The sequence below is a fragment of the Schistocerca cancellata genome, chromosome 4 (assembly GCF_023864275.1).
Source record: "Schistocerca cancellata isolate TAMUIC-IGC-003103 chromosome 4, iqSchCanc2.1, whole genome shotgun sequence".
In the NCBI taxonomy this organism is placed as follows: Eukaryota; Metazoa; Arthropoda; class Insecta; order Orthoptera; family Acrididae; genus Schistocerca; species Schistocerca cancellata.
Window position 1 is genome coordinate 441,456,815 of NC_064629.1, and position 12,125 is coordinate 441,468,939.

The following is a 12,125-nucleotide window of genomic DNA, read 5'->3' on the forward strand; positions in this document are numbered from 1 at the left end:
AATTAAAATAATATACTACACAGCATATAACTGTGCCAAAGGTTTTAAACATTTCAGTGTATATACAGGCACTCTTGGACACCCGCTTTGATGAAATCATGGGAAGGTGAAATGTTGCTGTCCCAGATGCGTGCCCAAGAGATAAAGGAATAATCAGAATATTCTCTGTGTAAATATATATTACATAACAAATAACTCTCTTTTTTGTTTCAGTGCCTTATTATATCACACTGACCACTGAAAAAGAATGTGTGCAAGTTCTGTAAACATTGCGTGAAGTCAGTGCCGTGTTTTCACTTGTTTTAATCGATGTTAAGTATATCTGTGACAGAATTGGGTAACCAACCTAATATTTACCTCACAGTTCAATTAAACTTCTGCGGAATTTAAGATTTAATTACATAAGTTGATTAATTTGTATTTCCGATAACCTTTATTTAGAAACGATTAATTTTCCTTACTCTTGACTGCATGACCATACTCTGCAAAACGATGAGTTGTTAACCAAAGATTTTAGAAGTCTCTTCATAGTGGACAACCCGAAACAGTTTCCTGTGACGATTGTTGGTGGAAGTCTGTGTTTTTGTGTTTGTCCGGACATATTTTGCCACAAACATGGGAAATAAGCTGTGAGTAAAGCCAGACTTATAGCTATGGCTTGACGGTATTGTTAGGATCTGAAATGCTAATACCGAAAAAAACCAGTAGAAATCATGGTTTTAACTATTACTGCCATATTTGTTTTGTGATGAATTCTGATATGCTGTGTGTTTGACAAACTTGGTGATGGTAGTGTGGAGGGAGGGGTGCGTTGGGGACAGCGAATGTAAAAATATTTATGCGTATTGGCATACCGTGCGTTATGTGCATAACACAGACAGTATTCTTATTATACATACGAGGAAACTGTTTCGATTCCGCTGTCAAACGCGCGCCATGTTCCTCTCACATTGTAATTTCTTTTTGTGATATAGTAAGATAGAATCTTTCATAAAACTGAGTTTGTATGTTGTAGTTAGATACGTATGAAACACTATTTCTGAAGTACTCTTCTTGTCATACTTGCTTCTTTCACTCCAGGCTAACCTCGACTTTCGTAATATTTCCTTACAACGCATTACTTGTTTAGCATTATTTCCTCCGTCGAAATTGTTCCGGTCTTTAAAACAATATGAGGCATGTGTTTATTTGTAACACTCAATGCGATTTTTGTTCTGAAACTCTCGTGATTCTGCCACCGTGTATTAGTTCGCTTACAGTATGTAGCGGATTTAAGTGTTTGTTTTTCCAAAAAAAAAAAAAAAAAACCTACATGTTGGTTGGATTATTCTCTACTCACCTTGTTTTACATGAGTAAAATTTCTTACGAACAACAGAGAGTAACGCATATGTTACTTAGTAAACAGCAAGGTTTATGCAAGCGGATGCTACTTTCCACTGTAAGTGTAATACTTCAGTTGGGTCATAAACGTTTGTTACTGATACATGAATCATTACACTCCAGAAACTTTCTTCAGACGCGTTTTTTATACCAGAAAGTGCAGAAAAGGTTTAATGCTAGCAAGAGCAGAAATGGTATGCGACATCTCCAATGAAAGCTTGAGGCGAAATCCGCACAATTTTCACGAAGTAGTGCAGCGTACATTAAAAAACCTTTCGTTACAGTTTAGCTCGTTTTTAAATTTATACGACGAATTATTTTCGGAGAAAAATTTCATGTGGAGATAATATGCTAACGATAAATTGAACGTGTTACTTTGTCTTTATGAAACTGCAGTTGGTAGTGCGTCGTGGACTGTTAGTAGCCATCCGTGACAGCAGCTTGTTTAATGTTTACAAATGGAGGAGGTAGTGGTGTGACTATGGAGTTAATGATGAATGTAAACCGAGTGGATTTGCTATTGTCATGGTATGGCTTTAATTAGGTAGCAAGGAAGTGTTCAGAAATGTAGAACGGCACGTAAGATTTCAGTGAGTGTTCGAAGCAGGAAATTATGCGTTGGTGTTACCGGCTGAACAGTTGAATTTCGGTCAGTTTAATTTTCCTTATTTTACGTTTTAACATATTACCGTTTTACATAGACGTTAAGGTATCTGAATTCGGCATGTATTACCGAATATGGACAACACATTACACCTTATGATATTACGTCTCATGAGACCGGAAATTTGTTCTGTTTCATTTGTATTGGAAAACTACATGGGTGGAGTTATGTCTTACCACAGTAAGAGCACTAGTGGCTGACCTCTTCTTTCTTGGTTTTTAGAAAATTAAGCACTGAAATTTGCAGTTATAGTTTTTTGTTTAGGAACAAGGAGCTGTTCTTTGTTGTTGAAGAGCTTCAATGTAACATTCATATTGTACTTGTATATGCTGTCTCCTTATAATTTACGTTCTGATTTTTAGAAGTCGCCCAGAATCGATTATGAACCTCTCAAAAATTCGCACGAGATCAAATATACTGGACAAGCCACTTAGTCGAGGGAAGGGTGAAGTTAGTCTTAGCTGTTATGCTTTCCTATTCTCAGAAATTGTCCAGTACTGCCATAACAGAGTGCACACCATTCCAGAACTACAGGGCAGGTGAGTATACTGCAATAGATGTAGTTTTCTCTTTTGTTACTACTTTCTCTAAAATATAACTTGATTTGGATATATATAATACAGCCAGACATCCATTCATGCTACATTTACACAGAATATAGTAAAATGTGATAGTGATGCTCCTAAGAGTGTAATAAAATAAGTTGTCAGTGACACACTGCTGCTGCTCTGTCACCTATTCCTTTGACTACAGTTTTCTATTTGGATATGATGCTCATTAAAAACTGCGACAGCATTTCTGTTATCCAGGTTTTTGTGTTGGTGGCACTAGCTATTTTATTATGTAAAATGATTTAGACAATGCTATGATAGCTGGAGTTAAGTGTGCATTTAAGAAATTTTGTCTGGGGTGCATAGTGTAAGTTTATTTGCTCAATTATTATGTCATGCAGTGGTATGGCACATGTTAAATACATTTCAAATATATGTACTGTACACATATAGGCAACATATCTGAAACAGGACCTGACAAGGCAAGGTTGGGGCAGGAAGTCTGCTATGGTTTATTCAATGGAACCATCCCAGCATTCACCTTAGCAGTCTGGAAAACCACAGAAAACCCAAGTCGGGGTGGCAGGATTACTGCTAATCCCCAGTCTTCTAATGCCGTAACATCTCTAGAACCTACAATCAGCTCAATCCCTACACACAAACTACAAACAGTAGCAGCAATGGAACACTAAAACTTTGTTCTGTATGTTTTTGAAAAAGATGTTATAGCTGCAACCAACAGTAGGCCATACATCTAGTGTTATGGTCTTCATTAGAAAACCTTTTTTTGCCAAGATTGCAAGAATGGATATATAGATTATTAGTTTTGACCAGTTACATGGCCACCTTCACATCTTAATTAATATATTTCTGTGCTATTGTGCCTTGACTGAATGGCTTTCACATTTAAAGCCAAAGTTTTGTCCCCATCTGTGGAGGCCAATTTGCAAAGGGGATTGAAACTTCTATTTGTGTCCGTGTCAAACCCTGGCTCGCCACTGACTGCAGCAAACTTCCATTTGTGTGTTTCCACTCATTGGGTGACATCACATGGTTTGAATACCCGAGCATAGTTGGCTGTTGTCGACTACAGTCATCCACTGTTGCTGTCACAACATGTGCGAGATTGGTACACAACTTCAACACTGGAATCCAGATGTCATTCAATTTCATGTCATCCTCCTTTCTATTGAAATTCCTGGGGTATTTTATAATCTCTGTGGCCTCCTTTATAGCCTTTCATGGTGTCTGTTTGTGGCTGCCATTGTTTCAGTTCTGTGGAAATGAATGTCTTGATCTCTTAGGTGCAAAGCATGTTCTGTACCAGGTGATCCGTCAATCAGTTGTGCTTGGGCTCTTTTTTTAAGTATCCATGTGCACCTCCCCACAACTATGCGGAACCCTATAAATTCTTGCTTTTGCCACTGATTGGCGAGCATCCTTGGCCAATTTCAGGTGATCTTGTATCTTTCCGGTGAGTTTATAGATTACCACAATCTACTTTTCCAAGATTTTTCCTATGCACTCAGTAACGTCCTTAATTAAAGGCAGGGAAAATGTCAGTTTCAGTCACTTGTGCATCATTATGATTTCAGTGCAGTTGTCTTAATGCTCTTTTTTTCCTCAGTAGACAAATAACCATTCTTGAGCAATGCATTGGTGAGATGTTTTAATTTTGCATCGAGCAGCTGTGGTTTGCAGATGTACCTTGCTCTATCTGTCAATGTTTTTATGATGCCTTGATTTTGTTGTGTTTGTCGTTTGAATCCTGGTGTGTGTGATGGTCTGTGTGCATAGGTTCTGTATGGATTAAGCTACCATCTTCTTTCTTGAAAACCCGAACAACAAGAAAATTTAATCTTTCACCTGCCTCCTGCTCCGTGGTAAACTGGATCTTCAGATTAATCATGTTGAGGTGCTTATGAAGCTGAGCTAGTTTCATACTGCAATGTCTCCACAAAACAAACTTATCGTCCATGTACTGGATATTCAGTTTCTTGTTGGCTGTTTCCAATGACTGATCCTCATATTTATGCATAAAGAAATTCTCTATGACTGTGCTTAAGGAGCTCTCCAGAGTGACATGATCCACCTTTCCATAGGATCATTGTTACATTTGAAATATGTGGCTGTGAGGCAATATTAAAAAAAAAAAAGAGAGAGAGAGAGGCAATATTGGGAGCAAACATCTGATTCAGCTGTTGCAACACCTCATTGAGCGCAACCATAGTAAATAGCAATACCACATCAAAACTAATATGTCCTCTGACTGGACCACTATGCCATTTAATTTAATGATAAAATGTGCCAAATTCTTGATATATGTATCCTATTTGCCCACATACAATCATAATAATATTGTCAAGAATGTGGTACTCAAATAGATTCGTGAAACAGTAGCACTCACAATAGGTCTTAGAGGAACATGTCCATTGTGAGCATTTGGGAACCCATAAAGTCTTGGTTGCTGTGCAGCTGAATTGAACTGACTTTCATGAATGCTCTGTTTGGTAGAGGACTTTATCAGATGTTCAAAGAACTTTGTCAGTGGTTTCTTTACTCAGTTTCATATGTGTTTGCCGATCTAATAATTTGTTAATCTTACAGTGGTAGTTGGTCACATTCAAAACAACCGTTGCATTTCTGTTGTCAACAGAACATATTTTGCAGTCAGGAGATTGCCACATTCAGTTTGGCAGGACTCAAGTACTGGCAGCCACAAACAGATAGCATGAAAGGCTGTAGAGAGTGTAAAACACCCTAGGAATTTTAGTAGGAAGGAGGAGGGTGTGCAATAGAATGACATCTGGATTATGGTGCTGGAGAAGAAATGTACCAGTTTTCCAGCATGGGATGATAGCAACAGTAGATGATGGCAGTCGACGCTGGCAAGTTAACGCTCAGGTATTCAAAACGTGTGATGTTGCGCCACTGTGCAGAAGCATGTGTAATTGGAATTTTGCTGCAGTCAGTAGCAAGCCAGGGTGTGAATCGGACAGTCAAAGAAGCTATGATGCCCCTTGGAAATGTCTTCAGCTGATGGGATCAAAACATTGGGTTTAAATGTGGAATCCATTTGACAACGACACAATAGCCCAGAGCACTTTATTTATTGTGAGATTTCTGTCCATGAAAGTTCACAGTTTACATCTTCAGATGACATAATAGAAAGCAGTATCTACAATGATTGCTGAAGCAGGCGGTTTGTCATGATCAAGTTTGCAATAACAAACTCAAAAATCATGGTAATGATTTATAGACATTAGATATATTAGGCACCATTTCATTGCACAGTATAACATACACCATAGTGATACAATGAGAGAGTATAAGGAGCCTTCTTGTCTGCTGACTGTATCAGATGAAGCTATCCATTTGACAGCCTGTCGATGTAAATTCTGCTTTCTATTATGTGATCTGAAGATGGCCATTTAACAGGTCGAAAATAGTAATTGATGTATTCGTCCTTCCTGTCTTGGCAAATAAAAAGTTTTGTTAAAGAAGACTAAAACATTGTATTTAAAGAGCACCTCCTACAGCACCAGCATTGTCAGGTAATTACAACAATACTTCATTCATAACATAGCACAAATCTCCTTGCATGTGATTCTTGTCATCCAGTTGATGCATTTGCAAATGCATCTGGATCAGAGATAACAAGAAACCATCAGCAGAAACATCTACATCTACGAATCAACTGAAGTTTGGTACGACCCATTTTCTATGAGTTGTGATAGAACTGTGTTATGTTTGGGCAAAACCGAAGATCGCATTACCACCCATTGGCTTTGACCTGTGACGTCATCAGTATATCAGACACCCCTGTTACAACTGTATAGAATATGATGAACGTGATCTCACTCATTACACCCGGAAACAAACTTAGACAATGCACTAAATATTTAACTCCAGTGATAGAATGAAATTAACCATAGGGGTTTTGAACAGGAACAAACAAAATAAACAACAATAACACCATCATTCAAAAAAATTTGAACTCAAATCAAAGCATACAAAATTCTCAACATTCACCACAAACAGAAAGTGCAAAAACAAAAACTGCTGGTATTGTAAATTTTGCTTGACCTGTGTAGCTCAAATGAATTTCTCAATAGCACACACAACATGAAAACCTGGTACTGCGAAAGTCACTTAAAAAAAAAATTCGCATTCAGTCCAAATAACTGTAGGAACTTTATCATAAACAACATATCTCCGGCCATTGTAACAAGCAATGTCCTACTCGAAAAATTTCTTGTCAAATCCATGTCTCACAAATAAACAGAAAAATCAGATTAAATCTCCAACCATTAGAAACTGAATTGCAAACATAAGCCCATCAGCTACAATATCCAAAATCAAAGTAACTTACTAGCAAACCAGCACAAGCCCTTCCAGTAGCAACCTGACACTCAACTCACATTGTCAAATAGCTAACAAACGTACCCAAAAAACAACTCCGAAACATAAAACATCCAACACAAGAAAGCCACCAAATACTAAAACACATTATCTACATACACAACCCACTCAAAAACACTCACCGTGACATTGCACAACACAGTTACGTCATGGGTCGGGTCAAAACAGACAGGTTGAATACAAACTTTTGGTTGACCTGTTGCGTAACATCATAATGGCACGTCATATTTGAAATGGATTGTGTTCGCAGAGGGACTGTTTGAATCTAGTGAGTGGTGTGCTCTACTGTTAGTGATTCATTGGGCTATTTGAAAGCTGTTTGTTAGAATAATTTTGGAAGAGTTTTGGTGGTTTGTTAGTGAGTTATTTTGGTGTTGGCAGTTATGGGCAATAAATTTGTTTTGTGTTTTGGAATTATTAGTGTGGTATGTTGTTTATGGTTGGAAATTTGATTTTGTGTTTCATTTATTGCTGGTTGTGGATGTGACAATGGATTCATGAGTAGGTCAGTGCAAGCTGCAATAGTGGACATAATGCTGACCACAATTAAATGCCTACAGTTATTTGATTTAATAGCTGACTATGTGAAGTGTTAAGTTTGTGGAGAAGGTATGACATTGACCGTAGTTGTGGAATTTGGACCAGGGACCAATATGTGTCATTGTCATCAGGACAACCTCTGAAGTTCTATCTATAGGTGTTCCTGGTTTTAGAAATCTAAGCTGGCCATTCAGAAGATTGTGTTGATGACACGCAATTTTTGTTATAGCTATATTTCCGATAGCTTTGGTTGGTAAGCAGGTTTTCATGGAGGACATTGTTCCACCGGAATGTGTTTTAAATTATCTTACTTTCACTGCTGGCTTTAGGTGCTGCCCAGCCTCAAGTGCATCTTGCAAAAGCTATTGTAACAGATGTGGATACATAATACTCGTTTTGTCAAAAATCATGGACCATGCATATATGTGCACAATGTGGTTGTCAGTGGTCATAATCTAAAATTTAAGGTGTATGACAGGATGGTACTTATGAGAATAATAGAATTACTATGTTACTAGAATGCTGCATCTGGTCAGAAGCACGAAGAAAACAAATCTTGTAATGTTTGCTACAAAATTCACTATATACACTTATTCATCTAACAGCCTGGTAAAACAATATCCTCCTTCAAATTTATTGAGGCCTTAGACCCCATCTAGAAGAAACTGATCACTGTTTTTCTGTTTTTACTATAGTAGGCCCTATGTATTGTAGTGTGTGTGTGTGTGTGTGTGTGTGTGTGTGTGTGTGTGTGTGTGTGTGTGTCGCGCGCGCGCGCTTGGGGGGGGGGGGCTTAATTGCATGTTTATTGTATATTGAAATTGGTATTAATGCAATTTCTTATGAATTTTTTGGTTGTATTGTTCGTTGGTAATGGTTTGATTGTAATATGTACATATCATGGTGTTCGTTTTTCCTACATTGATGAAATTAGCATTTCAGTATGGGTGAGCTCAATTTAGTGTTACTGTGGACTTCGTTCAAGCTACATAGATCAAGTAAAATTCCTGGTACAGGATTTTGCAGTTTTGTGGGGTTCGTAGTATTGTGGATTTTGAGCTATACACGTCATGTGAAATTTCTTTTCCCAGGTTTTGTTCAGGTTGTTTTTTATTGTGGTTTCATCGGTTGCTGAAGACTTTGGTTGTTTAATTTCCATACTAGCATTTGTTTGATTTCTGTGTCAGTATTTGTTTGGCTAGTTTTGAGTTATTTTTGCAATTACATGTTTTTTGTGTTACTTCGATCTGTTTGTGTGTGTAATGAGTGACATCATTTCGCCATATTCTATAACTTCGAAACAGGAGTGACTGACATCTAGATGATGATGATGACATGGGTCAAAGCCAGTGGATGACACACACACACACACACACACACACACACACACACACACACACACACACACACACACACACACACACACACACGAGAGAGAGAGAGAGAGAGAGAGAGAGAGAGAATGCTTATGAGCAATTAGAATTCTTTTGTGTCCACATATTCATATAAATTGCAGTAACAGTTCTCAAGAAGAAATGTTTTTAACCCTGCTCTAAAATCCTTTTGCTCCTCCAACCTCTTGAGAAACTGTTTCTTCTAAAAGAGATAAAAGTAGCATAGTTGTGCAGTCTTGCCACGTGCACAGCTTTGTTGTTTTACTGATTGAGCATGTTAAATTAGTTTAAATTGTATTGAGGAATGTTATGTTCAAAAATGGTGATACCATGACCAATTTAAGAGTTGTCTTAGGAGAAATGAATGCATTTAATAGTTTTGATGAAATGTAGAGCTTTCTCCTATGAACACATACCAGGTTGTTGGATTGTCCGCAGCTCGGGGTCTACTGGCTAGTGTTGCTACCTCTGAATAACGGGGTTCCAGGTTTGATTCCCGGCCGGGTTGGGGATTTTATCCACCCGGGGACTGGGTGTTTGTGTTGTCCTCATCATTTGGCAAGTGGCGAGATTGGAACTGTAAAGATTGGGAACTTGTACGATTGCTGATGACCTTGATGTTGAATGCCCCACAAACCAACATCATCACAGGCTGTTGGGTTGTGAAATAGACAAGGAGGGCTTAATATTCAACAAGTTGATAAAGTTCTGTGAATTGTTACGTTGAACTATTACCAAATAGCACATCAGTAGTTTACATTGGTACCTGGATGTGAGAATACACTCCTGTTAAATATTTTGACAATGTGATCAGAATGAAATTTTTTGTCAAGAGCTGATTATAAGTAATTGACAAGAGACTGTGATAATTACAAATTGAATCCAACCTTTTTTACTATAAAACAACCTCAAGATGGTTAGTACATTTGGAAAAAAATATCTAAGAAACTTTCGGCATCTTCTTGGGGTGCAGATTGTGCTACTCTCCTTGTATTTACCAGGCTCTGGTCCAGTCCCACTTGGGCTCACAATGTTAATGACTCAGCAGCACATTTGGCTTTAGAATTATTAGATCTAATCCATTATCATGGAGCTCGCCATACAACTAGTGCCTGCTGGACTAGTTCCATAGACAGTCTACTTGAGGAAGTGGGGATCTTCCCTCTTCAGTTCCCATGGTACTAACTCTTGCTCATCTACGCAATTTCCATTTGCCAATTTTCTGCTCAATCAATGTATCCTATTCTGTTTGCATACAAGGGGCACTGACCCCTGACACCTGCCCTCATGTGGGGTTACCAGTTGGAAAGTGCCTCCCAGCCCTCTTTCGGGACATCTGCTTGTCCTCCTCAGAATGTGCTTCCTGTTCCCCCCCCCCCCCCCCCCCCCCCCGAGTTTCGTTTTCTAAAGCGCCGGGAATATTTCTACTCCGGTATATAAAACCATAAACATTCAAAGGATTGATGAGTTTTACTGTGCCGGGGAAGAGTATACTTTCACTTAGCACGGAGAAAGTGTATTTTCACTCGGGAGAAAGTGTATTTTTAACCAGGAAATCCGGTAATTTTGTTTCCTCGTCCACGTATACACCCTTATGAAGCTTACTGCTAAGATGTTTTAATTTGTAGATTTGTAGGGTAGCTTATTGAAAATGGATGCAGCAGAATACTACACACCTTTCTGTAGAAGAGTGAAGGAAGTGCAGTCCAAACGCAGATTGGCATTCTGTTTTGTATTAACTGAATGAAAGCTGTTGATTCTTCAGAATAAGCTCATATTGTTAACAACAAATGACATTAAAGAGAAAATATATTGAGAGGTCAATGTCAGAATTCCCATACTTGTGAACAGGGATCAACAAGTAGTTCATGAACGTAAGCCGTGTTTTGCTCAAACTGCTGATTTCTGAGCTGAAAACACCCTTTGAAATAAATGGTTGTTGATATGTCAGTGTAAGCAGAAAAAACTAACGATCAAAGTCCGGAAACAATGTATTGGACTGTTCAATTTACCAAAACAAATTCTCCAAGTATAACACCAGCACAAAACAGTGATCTGTCTTCGAATCACAACTACATACAATAATAATATAGAAAACAACTGAAATAATTTCCTACTAGTCTCTGCCAGAGACTTCTCTGATATACCAGAGATCAGCGAGAAGATCCAAGCCGGGCTGCCGGGGCGGCAGCTATCCACGTCTACAGGCGGTCGATGAACTGCCAATGTGCGGCCGAGCGCTGGCCTTTATAGCGCTTCGGCGGAGGAGTACCTCGGAACTATTTTCCATCACATGGTTTGACGTGTGAAAATAGTTTCGGGATCTGCACCGACCTCTTCCTTATGTTTATGTGGGCTGGTAGTGGCCCCTGGTGGCCGCTGGTGTCTTTGCTGTGTTGTTGTTGTTATTGTTGTTGTTATTGTTGCTGTTGTGGCTGTTAATCAATATTGCCTGTCGGTTGTGTAGTGCTTCGGTGTGCCTGCGAAGCGGACAATCCGCGGCTGCAGGCTGTCAGTTTGGTTGCTGATACTCTTTAAGTGCCGTGATGTCTTCTGGTGGAGAAGGCCACAGCAGTTGTAGCTCTGTCATACGTTCCATTAAGAAGTAATTATTATTATTATTATTATTATTATTATTATTATTATTATTATTATTATTCTTTCTTTCTTTCTTTTCTCAGACGTTATGTCTGGTTGAAAATGGAAAGTGACGCGGACCTTGATCAAGCGTGACTTCCTTTTAACTGTACGGTATATGTTATATTGCATTTAGGAACTTTCGGGTGATTGAACATGTATCAATAATTACGGATTTCTCTAGTTGTATATATAAGTTTGAATGTAGCTGTATTGCATTATTATTATTATTATTATTATTATTATTATTATTATTATTCCTTGGTGACTAGTTTTGGATACCTATGTTCATTTTCAAACCATGCTTCAAAGAAAAAATTACAATTGACACGACAATTATATACATATGAGGCATACATATTTGCAGTACAATTATATTACACTAATATACAGGTAAGGTGTACAAATCTGTCATAAACATTTAGTTTTGTGAATTGACTTACTCGCTACATACCATATCGTAAGTGTTACAGTAAAAGCATAAGCCTATAGCGACTGCTGACAGCAGCACACATCAAAGATAAAATATTTGCTGA

The 12,125-nt window shown here is 38.2% G+C and overlaps 1 protein-coding gene across 2 annotated transcripts in view; it reads left to right on the forward strand.

Annotated features, from left to right (window-relative positions):
• The first annotated feature begins 1,799 nt into the window (after window positions 1-1,799).
• The window catches only part of LOC126184951 (trafficking protein particle complex subunit 5-like), a 49,862-nt gene continuing 39,536 nt past the window's right edge, over window positions 1,800-12,125 (forward strand). Inside the window, exons 1-2 of one of the 2 annotated variants that reach the window (XM_049927626.1) lie at window positions 1,800-2,030; window positions 2,408-2,584. In XM_049927626.1, the coding sequence (XP_049783583.1) occupies window positions 2,427-2,584 (158 nt within the window). In that variant the 5' untranslated portion in view covers window positions 1,800-2,030; window positions 2,408-2,426. Of the gene's footprint in view, window positions 2,031-2,083; window positions 2,226-2,407; window positions 2,585-12,125 lie in introns of those variants that run through there. The other variant, XM_049927627.1, reaches the window with a different exon arrangement.